At 41.0% G+C, this 15,468-nt stretch overlaps 1 protein-coding gene across 1 annotated transcript in view; it reads right to left on the bottom strand.

The window, feature by feature from the left end:
* Positions 1–15,468, bottom strand: part of PEX14 (peroxisomal biogenesis factor 14) — a 79,563-nt gene that overhangs the window by 56,533 nt on the left and 7,562 nt on the right. The window contains exon 2 of the mRNA XM_074848523.1: positions 15,016–15,063. Within this exon, the coding sequence (XP_074704624.1) occupies positions 15,016–15,063 (48 nt within the window). The remainder of the gene's footprint in view (positions 1–15,015; positions 15,064–15,468) is intronic.

Here is a 15,468-nt window from a genome sequence, read left to right as displayed (position 1 = left end):
TCTTCTGTGGACCATCTTCTCCCATAGTTTGGCAAAACTGGTGCTTTTCATCTTTTGAGCTAGAATCCCATAAAACTAGCATTTCACTTCCTAGTGTGATCCACCTACCGGTACACAGCATGTCAGCTGTAAGGGTAGAAAAAGAGCTACAGTTTCCTATTCTCATTATTTAGTCCTGAGCACTAAAACTAATGATACATTTTTACACAGACAGTCCTACCTTCCCCAGATGGGGCCTACTGAGAAATCCCCTGGGGACAAAATAACTGTCTTTATCTTTCACAGGAGAAGTTAATACATCCATTTCAGGCAACATTTGCAGAGCTTATCCCTGGAAAATAAAATCTGCTAAAGCACTGCTTCTCAAACTTTATGCAAGCTCGACTCCCTTTTGCACTCATCTGTTGTGGTGGCTCATCCCACATTCCTCAGCTGAGATGGCAGCAAGTTCCTTCAGAAAAATGAGAGTTATTGGAATAAATGCTAACTCTTCAAACTAGGAGGAACAGAACTCCTAACAGCAATTACAAGTAGAAAGCTGTTTACTGGCTAGTGACTTTGCGACTCCCTTTGAAGCCTTTTGCATCCCTTTGGGGGTTATAACTTAAGTTTGAGAAACACTGCTTTAAGGAACTTAACTATAAAGAGTCATAGCATTGGTGACACAATGTGATGACATAGCATTGTTCCCCACCCCACACCTACATAAGAGTTTAGGGGCAATTTCCCAGCAGGTCCTGGTGGCCTCGGCCCCTTTGCCTTCAAAAGCTCTGCCCTACAGTGATACAGACTCATGGGTGTAGAGATGATGCTTGAGATAAAGACCAGCAGCATCGATAATACAACCAATGCAGCAGTCAGCATTAATTACTCCAAACTACTATAGGGCAAGGCCTGTGTCTCTTAAAACATCTGTCTCTCAATCTTCTGGTCTTTAATAAAATCACCCTCCCAGCCATAGGGTGTAACTGGAATTGTACATACGCATGTGCATGCAAAAACATAAATGCATAAGGAGAGATTCAGGTCCTCATTAAAAAATGGAATAAATAAGAATTCACCAAGGAATTCTGCCAGAGTCTGATTTCCAGATCTTGTTTTGCTGCATTCTTGCCCACAGCCTGCAGAGTTCTGGGTGCCTCCCTATCCTTCTCCAGCTGCACAGTCCTCTTCAAATTCAGACTTCTTGCACCTATAATTACTAGGTGCCCTGTGCCAGGCTCCTTTAATTAACCAACCCAACTCTTCTCCCTTTGGGATCAGACTAAGCTCATTTTTATTAGTTCCATCATTAGTTCCATCAGTATCTAGGCCTAAGCAGGATACCTTATACCACTTTGTGAGTGGGGCTGTAGGGTGCAAATGACCTCCAAAGCACCTGCCTGCAGAAGAGGCAAAGAAAGCGAGGCTATGAACCAAGGAGAAATGGCATGAGGGGTTGATACAACACCTTTCAAACTTAATTATGTTAGCAAAAATGACACAGCTCAAAAAATCCTCAGGAAAATGCCTTGCATGAGGGGGACCTTTGTGTGCCAGTTATGTGCTGCTACAGTGCTGATGTTGCTTCAATACAAAGAGCAGAGAGGCAAGAACAGAATAAAACAAACCCCTTACTTGTCATTACACTGGAGCCAACCTTGTGATTTTTCAGGGCTCCAAGAATGAGCTAAGCATTCCTGGAGAGCACTATTCCCCCAAGCCTCACTCCCTCCAGCTGACACTGTCTTACCAACAGCTAGGATGGAGTCTGAATTACAGGTCCATGCAATGCCCTAGAAGAAGAGGATTCCCATTTCACTGTTTGTACTTAAGACTCTGTGTTCCTGTCTGGTAGATCAGATTCCAGATGCTGTCTGAACAGTTCTTCCCACCCTGCATGGCACCATGAAACATCTTGCTGGCAGTTTCTTTAGCATTTATTGGTATTTTACCTTTAGCCAAGACACTTTCATTCTCTGAAGCTGTTTCACCCGATTTCTAGAAAACTGCAGCACACGTGCAAAAAAGAACTGGCAAAATGCACACTGGCATTTTCTGGACCATGAGATATTCTGTACGTATGTGTTCATGAATGTGATTGAGAGAGAATGGGAGGTGAAAAGCAAAAAGAGCTGGCTAATGTCCTGGGATTTCTTAGGACAGGCGGTCACTCTAGTTGCACAGCTTGACTTCCCCAGAGAGTTTTCTCAAGGAGAAACCAGCCATCGATCTTGGGACACACAACTTCCAGGACCGTTCCTTATCTCAGAACAGCTTCTGCCACGAATTCCTGAATGCGCTTTAATGTTTAAATTATTAAATGCATTAATGTATTTACATTATTCAAGTCTTATGTGCATTTTTCTAAGATAATTTATGTATAAGAGTTTGAATGTCCATGACTGTTAATGTCTACAACCCTTCCTGTTCATTATTGATTCTGGAAGGGAAAAAAAAAAGGCAGTGTTTTAATGCCTTATTTTTAATGTATTAAGAGTCTGAATAAGTGCATTCTCTTTTTTCTTTTGTAATTTCATAATTTAAGTAGTGCATTTATTAAACTGACACAGTATGAATTGTGGTGAAGTCTGGCACAGGTCCATGCTGCCAACGCAGCCCAACCGACCATCATGCTACTCTGCAAATCAAGTACAAGCTCAGCTGCTCTTACGCCAGTTTTTACTCCCTACCTGAAATCAGAAGGGACAGAGACTACAAAGAAGTCTTTTTAAAATACATTTTCTTAACTATTTACATGGCTTTTCTCTGTCAACTCCATTTTAAGTCAGTGAAAGTTTTCTTATACTACTGATGAACTGTTTTAATGCAAACCTGTTTTTTCAATGAGCTATGACACATACTACAGTTTAAAAATTTCTACAGTACCTTTTAAGCCCAGTAGCTCCAAAGGTCTTAAAAAAAAATCTAAACTGAATATAATTTTGTTGTTTCTACACCACAATTGCACACATCATAAATCCAAAAATTTGCCCACAGCTTACTGTTCACAGGCAAATTATATACAGGAATCAGGTCACCTCCACTGCTGAACCACGGTCACTTCTAGAGCAGACTGCAACAGCTATTCAGCAGTAGCTGGCCATTCTGCATGCCAGTTTGGGACAAGAATGCTATAATAGGCAACAGAAACTGCAAAAAAATTCAGCTAACACACAATAGAGCTACCTCCGCTCACTCCACCCACACATAAATGGTGTTGTATGGACATGCACTTTATATATAAATTATGTGTAAATGTCTTAGATGTTTATAGCCAAAAATACTACTTTCAAAGTCCAGTTTTTACTGCCAGACAAATCCACTGCCAGCTGAGCCTGCACAGAGCAACAGTGACACCCGATGGCTTTCGGCTCAACCTTCGGGCACGCGTTCCCGGCGAGAAGCAGCCGGGGGCTCCATTTCCTCTGCCAGTATGGTAGCCCCAACTCAAATCATCTATCAGAACAACTCATCAAGAAGCTGAACTGCAGAGAGATAAAACTTGCTGTACGTAGGCACTGTATGTAATTATGAGTGTGTGCATAAGTTTCACAGTACATTCTGCATAATTACAGCCTTGCCTGGCACAGTTGCCAGTGCGAGCATGAACACACACGCACACACATAATGTATGCACAATATTGTGCATATGGACTTGGGAAAAGACAGAGAACAGTGAAAGTTGCTGGCTGTTGTTTTAAGAGCTGACTCTGCCATTTCTAAGGTTAAGTTTGTGTTTTTTTGCTACTCATTACCATTCTTTAACTGTTACAATTTATATCAGCATATAATGTTAAATAATTACAGGGAGCGGAGCTCACTCTAGCGAGGATATAAATGCGCTGTGGGATTCTACAGATTTAAACAAATAACACTCACAGCAGGGGGTGAGCAGATGAATTAGCATTAATATCCTGCCTGGGAGATCCCAGTGCAGTGTTATGGCTTAAATACAGATCTTTTCTGTAACAGTCAATATGACAGCTACTAGCAATACGGCCCGGCACATTCACTAGTCAATATAGCAGCTGCAGCTAAAAGAATGCCCTTGTAATAATCCATACAGCAGCCAGTTAAAATAAATAACTTCCCTTTAACAGTCTATATCGCAGCCAACTGCATTAAAACCTTCCCTTTTAAGGTCTATACAATAGTCAGCTAAATGGAAAAATTGGCATCCTTCTTGGCAGCTTCAGAGGGAAGTCAAGCATCAAATGGGCTAGAGACTGAATTCTCCTCTCATCTCTTGGGGGACAAGGGGGGTCCCTTCCATATCATGCTGGTGGGGAATCCTGCAATGCGGCTATCACAGCTTGCAGTTAAAGTTTTGTGAGAAGATGATTTAAGCCTCCAAAGCCATCACTTCACTATCCTTCACAAGCAATTACATTCACTTTAAAAAATAAAGACCAAAACCTATTTCTTTCCTGATCAGAATAACGAATCAGGTAGACCACAGCTGTCCAAGAGTAGCCAGCACAGATCTCTCTATATCCTCAGAGGAAAGGCAATACACTTTTTCTAGCACTTTTACCATTAGAGAGATGCCCTATCTCAGTCTAAAAGCAGAACCTGAACTTGAACTCTCTGTTTTAAATCAGCAGCTGCTTTTTTACTCTCTAACAAGAATCAACAGGCTGAGGTAGGCTAGGAGTCTACCACCCTTGGACTATACCACAGCACTTCATTTTGCAATAGCAATTGCAAAAGACCATAATATAAATCATGATAGAAATGGTTACAAAGCATCCAAATCTGGGAACTGAACTGGAGGAAAATCCATGACCACAATGAATTCTGTCATAAGGCCACGACATTCAGTTTTTATATCTAGGGTCAAATTCTGTTCTCACATAAATAGATTTTATACTGGTATACCCTCATTCTTCTGTGATGGAGTGGCTGTAGATTTACACTGCAAATTAACTGACCTGCAAAACAAACCTGTAGAACTTTGACAAATTAAAACAACGCTTCTTGAGGCAAATTAGAAAGTAAACCACAAAAAAACCTCATAAAGCACTTAATACTGAGCTTATAGTTTACAAACTGTTGTACAAGCAGTAATAAATCTCTAGAATGAAATGTGTAGATATTTTCATATTTTCCATACTGCTAAGAGATTTTATTGATGGGGAATTCTGCCACTAAAATACTACATTTGCTAGCTTCTTATAAAAGAAAGCAGATAGATGACAATTCTGTTAGAAATTGGAATGATAAAGCAGGAATGGCATTTATTCTTTAAAACTCCACAAATGAAAAACATCTGCTTGCTTTCTTTTTAAGAAACCTGTCCCTTCGGGTATATATTAAAAAACATAAACATAAACCAGGGGCCTACAATCCCACCAGATGTTTGGCACCTGGAGCCTTTTCAAGTAATTGATCAAGAAAATAAATATTTTTTCAGGTAACAGGAAAAAATTATCTCTGAAATCTTTCACATTGTTAATGCTTTAATTTATTTTATCTCAGATTTTAAGGGAAGACTGCAGCTACAAACACATTCCAGCTTATAGCCTCCCAAATTAAAAATAAATACACACCACCCCTACTCCAGAAGTCACGGTTTGAAGCTTTGACCATATTTTGCAAAATGACAGTTATTAAAAACAACAAACATGCATCACAGTGAGTCATCTGGTTTCCAACTTCTGAGTCAAAAGGGGCTGATTCCACACAAACTGAAACCTGGCGCTCTGACTACTTGCATGTTTAACGATTTGTATCTCTGCACCACAGCTTCAGAACAGGATGTGGAAGAAAAGAATGAAAAGGAGATGGGAGAAAGGGGAGGGGAGGGGAAGAGAAAAAACACTTCTTTACTGGTCCCAGTGTCACTGCAAATAAAGACCATGTCAAGATTTAAACCATAATAATGGAAAGGCTATAAAGGTCCCTGCTATAATGTTTCCTCTGATATTCCCTTTCATAAATGCTCTCTTTATGTTGCATGCTTTGCAATAATACATGTAATGTTTGTGAACTAGCCCCGCTGGGGAAGCTGTATCATATGAAGCTTCACAGAATACATTAGAAGCTAGACAATTCATTTACCAGTTCCTCAACTTTTGTTAGCTGCACCTATCTTCTTCAAGAGAATGCAACAAACATGAGGAGACAAGTAATCTAAAGGAACCTCCAAATATGTTTAGCTGGGAACAGATCTGTATGTACCAACACATGGACGTGCAGTTCGGAGTTACCTCTTCCTCCAATGCAATACCCTTCTGGGTAAGAGTAAAAGCCTCTTCCCACATCCTACATGTATAAGCAAGAACCCCAAACTTGTTCACAGCTATGCCAATCGGATCGAGAGCATCCGAGCTTCCTCTTGGCAGAGACAGTGAAGAACATCGGTGCCAAGAGTATGTGCATGACAGATCCCTGCCAGCACCGGAGCTGGGAGCCTCCTGATGGCAGTGCAGGAACACATGGGCACGGGGTACTGGTTCCAACACCTCTTCCATTTTGCACGTGCAGAGCAAGGCCCAGTCACTTCAGGTAGCACACCAGGCTGCAGGGAGCTCAGCTCCGCCTTCCCAGAAGGAATGACCATCAGCAGCCTGAGGCACCTGCATGCCTGCAAGAGAACAGCACCTCTGTAAGAATTCAGGGTCAGACTGGAATCCCGTGGGGCTTTAGTACTGAATTTCCCAAGTGACCTGATAGCACTACTTTGAAGAATGCTGGGTGCTTGGTAGCTGACCATTAGAGTGAGAATTAAGTCTGTCTTTACGGGATTGTGGCAACCTGATGTTGTGAAAGGGGTTGTCAAAAATATAGTGGCAGGAAAGGCGGGGGGGGGCAGGCTCGTCTCAGTCTTGACTGTAATTCTCAATCACTGCACAGAAAGTATTTATATCCTGTTGGCAGCATGTGTAACCAATGCGACTCTTCGTGTCAGAGCTGTCAATTACGGGCTTGACTTATGAGGAAAGATTAAATGAGCTAAATATGTAGAGCTTGGCTAAGAGACCAGGATGGGGGTGGGGGAAAGAAGAAATGATGTGATAACTGTCTGCAAACATCTGAAGGGTGCAGATGCTTAAGGAGGAAAGGAATCACTTAGGGTGGCACACAAAACAAACAGGAGAAGCAAACTGGAAGGAAGACACGGGAAATTCTCACTGTATAGCAGGGAAGCTCCATTCCAGCAAGATATACTCTGCTGTAGAATTGTCATCCCAAGGAATACCATCATTCAGGTGCTTGACGGAACATTAGGAAGTCGACAGCAGAGGAAAATCCTGCTCTGATAAAACAGATAATGTAAAAAAGTGGGGCATATTGTGAGTGTGGCTGATGATATGAAGCTATCTTTCTTGCTTCTCTCCAGCTGTAAGACCCTTTCACTAAAAAGCTATGCATATTTTCACTGTTACTTTTCCAGAATGGTAATTGTTAAAGTAGAAGTGGCATATTATGGGATCACAACTGGGAAGAGGACACAGTCTGTACAACTATAACAAGAGCTGTGTAAACATGCATACAAACCAAAACAAAAATCCAAACCCCAAACTATTAAGGTGCTTGGAAGGATTTGCAACGTAAGTGACATACAGAGAAATATAAGAAACATGAAAAGCGGGGGAAGAAGTCTCCTCTCCAATAAACTAGTTACAGGAACTCCAAATCCAAGAATTATACCAACTCTCAACTTCCTAGTTTGGCAAATCTTGGTTCTGAAGGTGCTGGCATCAGAAGTATCTGAAGGATGTATTCATGTGCATCAAAGTTGGGGAAAGTTCTTCCTAGTTCCTGAACAAGCCATTCTGCCATTTGTGCCCCAGCTACCTTACTTTTTAATGTGATGAAGATGCAACATACCCTTTGCTCTGAGGTACAACAAGGAAGCCACAGACATTGCAAATTTTTTCTTACAGTGTGGTCTCCCAGTTAAAAGTAGGAGGAAGCTGAGAAGTGAAGAAAATTATTGCATGTAGGCAGTTATAATCTTGTAAGAATAACTAGCTGTCACTAGACTCTTTTTGATTGCAGTAACAATGACACAGGCAGCATCGGGATACAGGCAAAAGGAGTCCAACTGCAGTGGTATTAGAGGTAGGAGAGAAATTAACAATCTCTAGCAACACTTTGCAGATTAGGAGTTTAATAACGTGGAGTCAAGAGGCACTCCAAAGAACAAGTCTCCTGCATAAAGTTATTTCAAGAAGCTAAAAAGGCAGACACTCCTGTGAAGTTCTTAAGTCTGTCCCTCCACTCCCTAAGCAGAAAGAACTGTGGGCAATTGCTGCCCTCTACAAGTTGTTCTGCACATAGCATATTTTCCACACACATGTAGCTGAAATGATACTATTATCTCACCTTGATCCCATAACCCATCATTACCAAAGTGCACACTGTGCAGGCACCTCTTCGCTGTGTGCCGTCACCTGTTTGAAATTAATAGGTACCCTTTCCAACAGCTGGGGTGCACACAGCGAAGCGCTCCCAATCCTTCTGAGTAGGCAAAGAACTGGGCTGGCAACAGATTCAGAACAGCCAGCTGATAGCAAAGCAGGCCACAATCTGTAAAAAACTGTTTGTAGGTGTAGCATGTTTAGACCAGCAAAACATCATGTGAACATAAACAAAAAAATTCATTTTTCTCAAGGGGAAAATATCAAGTAATGCTAAATATTTCCTAACTGTGTGACAGTGTTTTTTTCCAATGTCACAAAGCACTGTAGCTTCCATTTTACCCTCAGTGAGAGATCTGGGATCTCTAGAAGTCAAATCATACCTAACATTAAAAAAGACTCTAACCTAATTCCTAGTACATTAATTTCCCTGCATGTTTTGTAAAGACCAACTTAGAGTATTACAACTATTTTAAAACCATTTTAAAAGTCTTGTGACCAGTAACGTCTGAAAAGCAAGTAGGAATTGCTTTCAGAGCTCTCTTCTGCACAAGTACACAGAAAAGATTATAAGCTGCTAGTTAGCAGCTCACCACACTGTTAATAATAGAAAATGACTGTACCTATCCTAGTTGTTATGCTGCCTCACCCACCGGCTCTGAAGTGTCATTTAACCTGTAAGCTCTTAGGGACGGGCAAAGCCATTATTACATTTTGTACAGTCTGATAGGGTCTTAACCTGCTTTGGCCAGTACCTGCTGCAAGTTTCTAGCTTTCATACATTAACATATAATGCTACAACAGACAAACTATTGTAGTCCACCCTCTTAAAATTGGGATTTAAAGAAATTCCAAGAAAAACTTCCCATTGACCTCAGACGGGCAATTTAACTTGACATGACAGTGTTCCTTTAACTATGCTCAGTAAGTAAATTTGCATCTGCGTGCTTTGCACATATTAATATATTTGTCTAAATCAACAGAGTAAAAGGAATTGACAGATTAAGCGAGTACATTTTGCATGAACAACAAAAGAAGTCAATGAATATGCACAAGTAAAAGACAAAAACAGGCAAAAACCCAATAATCTCAAACTTATCAGAAGGTCAAACACAAGAGAGGTCTGCTTAGGAAATCATAGAACGCTCTTTGCAGCAAACCAAAGGACACTGTGTAAGGCAGTCACACCCCTCTGTCTCCCTGTTCCTGGCCCAATAAAACCAAAATCTGCCCAGCAATTGCCCTGCAAAGCCTGATGGAATTATTGTCCAGCACTGGGAATGCACAGCAACACACTGAAGACCTCCCCAAACAAGCTGAAGCACTATCACACCACCAGGGTTACTCCTGTACAGGAGGTCACAAAGCTGATAGTCTCTCTCTCTCCTGCTGACAGTGGTAAATTATCCTGACTAATGTTTCGCTGGGGGCTATAAGTTAGTTGCCTACTGACTCTTGCTGTCTGGAAATCCCCTCTGGATAGATTTACTTTTAGAGAATCATTCAGTGTAGGCCACCACTCCGAACAAACCTATTGTGGCAGACAGAACATTTGTACAGTAAACAGGTATAAATCTTGTCTTAAACAATAAAGGGGGGGAAAATGGAAAGCAAAAGTGTGATGGGAAGCATCTATCCAGTATACTCTGGTCCCTCACCTCATTTCTGGAAATAAAAGTTCTTCTTAAAAAAAATTCACATTTTTCTACAAATCTAGACTAGGACCTTTGAACTTTAAAAGAAAGGATAAGGATACTACATGGTATCCCTTGCATACGACTGTGTTCCAGAAAAAAAGTATGAGTTTTTCAGTGAAAATACTGCTCTTGTCTTCATTTCAAACAATTTCAGGCAAAGAAGAATCTTCAAAAAATTCCCACGTATCTCATTTTCTGTAGGGTTTGACAGAGCAGAAACAGCATCTATGACTTCATAAGGAGAAGAGGTACGTGAATTCTCAATGTACCTAAAGATTTGTTCATAAAAAGTGGATTCTGAGTACCCTTAACTAACATTAGCCCCAACAAGCTCTCTCAAATCTTATGACACAGTTCTGTAACCTCTCCTCTTTCCCACTCATGGTTTTGTTCACATGCTTAAAGAGAACAGTATTGTTAGCATTAGGCTCCGTCAACTTCTAGTTACACCAGTTAGAGCTAAAAGTAGTCAAACTTAAAATCTTGATTGCAAAGCTCCTTCCTCAGAAACCTAAATTAAATTCTCTTTAACCACAGTCTACTTAAGAGAAAGATTAACAGAATAGGTAAGGTTTAAAAGGAGGCAACAAAACAGGGAGGATCTAATAAATCTATTGTCTGTCACTGAATGCCAAGCACCCAAATTCAGGCAGCTGACAAAAAGGGTAACTGTCCACTTTCAGTTTCAACAGTTTTATCCATTGTAAACACTTACCACAAACTTTCTGGTTTATGTCCAAGGAAACCTAGCTACTGAACACAAAAAATGTAGAGGAACTAAATATGCCCATAACCAAGTCCCAATGGTGGCTTCCACTTGAGATCTCAACTGATGCTTCAGGAAAGCAAAGATAGATACAAACACCGAATGTGTTCAGCATGGACATACTGACTGATGAGACTTTGTGCCTGTGGATACGTGATGGATATAGAAATGTCAAGTCTCTCTTCTGCTCTCCATTTTTTCCATTATTCCTCAATCACCGGAAAAGTAGTTAAAACCAGAAAAAGGATGAAGAAGTAGCAGTACACCACATTCACTTTTTAAAACATGTATTACACATGCAAGGCTAAAGGCTTTTCCAAAGACATAAAAGGGGCAGAATAAAGTCCCTGAAATAGAAATTACCTCCTTTACCAGGCCAACAGACTAGGTCTCACATCTATGCCACCAACTTGCTGAATGAACCTGGCTAAACAGTTAGCTTTTCTAGAAAATGGAGATAGCACAGACATATTCCCTAAACACAGTAATGTCTGCAGTGAACCATATGATGTTTGCATAAAAAAGGATGCTAAAAGTATTCTGGCCGTTATCATGACCCTTAAAAATTTGAAAATCCGTTTAACAAAAGGTGGGGAAAAGCCATGAGGGCTCCAGCACATCCCAAGAAACTCTACACTAATTGCTATAGAGGCAGCAGTAATTCTTGTTACCTTGTACCTTTCAACAGCCTGTAAAAAAGGGAATAAAATGTCCATATTTCAGTGCTAACTGCTATCATCTGCAGCAAGAAACAGAAAGAAACAGCACATGCTAAAAATAAAAGAAGAAAAGTTAAATAATCCTGCAAAAGAAAATACCCTGCTCCTCATACCATGATCCGGGGATTTTGTAACTTAGTGAGAAACCAAAAGACAGTTTTACATTTACAACCAGTATTTTTATATTTACAACTAGTACTTCTTCCAGATACCAAGCACCAGCAAGGGAATGAGGATGTTTCACGGCAGGAAAAAAAAACAACCAACAAACAAGCAGCATGTGGAAAGGCCTCACTTATAAGCAATGCTTCCTACAACCCAGGCTCACATTAGAGGCTCTCATAGGTATAACCATCATAGCTGTAATTTAGACTGCAGCAGATTCAGCAGAAAGCAAAGGCCAACAGCAAACATATTCAAGCTCCTGAACACATCTCAAAAGCAGGACAGGATGGTTAAAAAGCTACAAGATGCTGCTAGGGAGAGAGAAAACAAGCTAAAAACAGAAGCAAAAAAGACTACGTAATTACACTAAAGAGAGAAATTAGACCAAAGAAATTAAGATTTGAGAAGAAAAGGGGATTTTCTAATGCTTTAACCTATGCAGTTACATCTTTTGTACATACCAGGACTCTGCTTTGAGTGGCTGCAAAAAGACAAACCTATTCCAATTCCACAAGTGTTCAGACCATTATCAGAGGTGGCTGCACATACAAGCAGGAAGGGATGCAGCAGTGTTCACTGATAAGCTGGACTCAAGGAGAAGCTGATCCCGCACTGACGATGACAAACGTGGCTGTAAACAGCAGCAGAGCGAGATGCTGACACTCTGCTAACACAAGGTTACACTTCCCACTATGGAGCTACACGGCAAATTTTAATGGGCCAAGACCGACAGCTAGGGAAATGAGTGTCCGCTCTCTGCTGCAAAAATTACAGCTTTTCCCATCCCCCTCCACCTCATTCTCCACTGTCAGTACTGTAACACAATGACCTCTTATTAGGGAGCATTTTTCAGTTGGGACGGTTTATTGTAAGGACACTGGATAACTCAGTGGATTAATGGCATGGACATGGAGTCCCTTATCTCCAGTTTGGTAGTTCAAAACATCAAAAGTGGGTTGAAGAAAGAGCAATCAGGAGTGTGACATGAGTTTGTAAGGCTGCATTATGAATGCCTCAGTAAGGCCGTAAACCTTAGCACGGTATGCCCGGAAGACCCAAAATGCAGGACACGGTATGATGTCTCAGACTGCATCTGCTACATGGTCTTGCAGAACACTGAAGTTCTCTTGCAAACAGCTAGAAATCATGGCTTCTCCTGGATTCCTGTTGAAAGCAGCAGGCTGTGGGGTACAGAGTGCACAGAAGACAGTGCCACTGAGCACAGAGCAGAAGGTATTTGGCACCTTGCAGGATACAGTGCCCAGTAGAATCACAAATGCAATACAAAACCAGTTTGAGTCTATAATGACATCTGCTGCTACAATGCAAGAGGTTTGAATTCTACAGCTTTCTTGTACTTGTGCATAGCACCACTGACATGTTCCAAACAGGTCTCAGTCCTAGGAGTCGCTGAGTATTTTCAGTCACCAATTATGTTAATAAAGATGAGGGCGTACAGAGCAGAATTTGGTCATGAGGTTCTCCTCTTCTTCCTCTGGATTCTGTAAGTCTTCTTCAACTGCTGAACACCAGACTTGAAGTCAGCAGCGATATGTCTGAGCACATGGCTTTCCTGTACAGAGCCATTTGCTGGATTCATGCCACAGTTTGTTCTGGTGTTTCCGTAAACATTTTTATGACATGGCGCCATGTGCCTACAAGTCTGCTTCATGGACTGAGATCTACTGCATGCATTAGAAGGCAGCATGCATGATCCTGGCTACAGAGAAGCCACAGTAGTGTGGTGGAAGTTAGGTCATCTGGCTCACAGAACTGAACTGCTCATTTAATAAGGCTTCTACAGATACTCAGCTGGAAGCAATAATGACTCCTAAGCAAACGTGACAAAGACTGAGAGAGTTTAATATAAGAAAAACAATTAATGAAAAAATAAGGAGAAAACCTCTACCTTTCAAAGGGCTCTAATTAGCTGATGTGCAAGACTCACTCTTGTGAGAGTAAAGTTTATGTTGGAGTTCTTTAAATGTATACATATTTTTATGTGGTAGGAATATACACCTATACAGAAAGACACACAAATGCTACGTGCTCCCTCGGAGCAATTCTTCAGTTGCATATACAGTAAGAAATTAATTAAATCAAAGGTAATGTTAGAATCTGCCTTGAGAAAGAGAAGGAACTGTCGACCAGCATAGGCTGTGATGATCTGCTGCCTGGTATGACCGTCCTAAGGGTGGGGTAGGGGGGAACCCAATCCCCGAAAAAACAAACCACCAAATCCATCACAAAGCACGTGGTGTCAATAAGAACTTCAGGTAACCTCACGTACAGATGTCTATGCAATTAAGGGATGGCACAGTGTTACTAGACTAGAGAGATCTTCACTGCAGAGATTAACAGAAGTCATGAACAGCCCTTTCATTAGATGCATTTTACTGACCCTTCCTGGTTCACAGTCTTTACTCACATCTCTCTCCTTTAAATATCATCTCCTGGGTTCTCCAGATAAGAGTTACAATGTGAAAATACTTTGATGTGGCCAGTGCCACACCATTATGGTAAGTACCTGAGTCTTCTCACTGCAAACAGCTTGTATTCACTATGATCACCAAATGGAAGTCAGAGAAGAAACTCAATGGGAGATCTACATGTTTAGGACAGTAACATGGGCTAAGAACTTTGGCAAGGTTTTGACTAAGTTATGGATGGCTGAAGAGGAAGGAAAAAAAGAAAAAGAAGGTTGTAAAAAAAAAAAAATATATACTGCAGCTCCAGAGAGTGGTGGCTCACTTCCCACTCCGCATCACCACAAAAAAGAAAATAAAACAGGGTTCTCTCAGTTATCCTCATACACAAAAAATCCCAGAGCTCTTCCCAAAACAGTTCTAGAGTGAAAACATTGGATCACATGCACTGTCAGCTGCCAGACACTTCTAAGCTCACTCTGAGTACACTTGAATATAAAGACAGCTTGAATGAGGTCTCTGAGCAGCAGAGGGGTTTTTTATTAGACAATAGCACTAAGAATCTCAGTTTAAATTATGCTGCACAGACTCCTTACTAAATAAGCACTGATCAAGAGCATAAGTTGCACACACTTAGGACAAGCAGCCCATGCTCAAGGACAACTCAGTGGCCTAGATGAGCCATGTCTAATGCCAAAAGACGGGAGCTTATGGCTACAGGTCAGAATTCAGATGTCAACAGCAGGGCAACATAAGGCAGTTTACACCTTTTTCACAAAGCATCAGCTCCTTAGAAACGCAAAACAGTGGATGCAAAATGATGCATCAAAGAAAACAACTCATGTATATTATATTATCAGCAAGAAATTATATGCTGCTTCTCGAAGAACTTACCAGTGGCTCTCGAGATGCTGCATTTTCAGTCGCAGGGCAGGAGCCAGCCTGTAAAGCAAAAAGAAGAGTGAGGTTACATTGCCACCTGATGGACACAACCAGAAATACTTGTCCGATAAAACAACTCTTCCTAGGAGCAGGATTTAGGCAGACACGCTTGTTTCTGCTATCAGTAGCAGTTCTGTGATGGACTGAAGACAAAATGGCTAGAATCACAGAAAAAAATTAGTTCCAGCAGTCCCCATTTAAAACAACAGAATTTACAGAATCTGCAGAACTTTCTTTAGGGAGCCAGCAGTTAAGAGCTACGGAGACTACAGAGAGATGTCATGAAAGAAATTTTCACCCTAACTCAAATTCTGGAATACATTGTGCAGTAAACAAACACAGCGTGAAACTGGGACTCTCTCCATTAAACTCTTGGTTGCAACACTTGTCACACTGCATGGTATA

This window comes from Strix aluco, chromosome 22 (assembly GCF_031877795.1).
Source record: "Strix aluco isolate bStrAlu1 chromosome 22, bStrAlu1.hap1, whole genome shotgun sequence".
NCBI classification, from domain to species: domain Eukaryota; kingdom Metazoa; phylum Chordata; class Aves; order Strigiformes; family Strigidae; genus Strix; species Strix aluco.
Note: the sequence above shows the minus strand (reverse complement) of the source record. Positions and strands in the feature narration are given on the sequence as shown.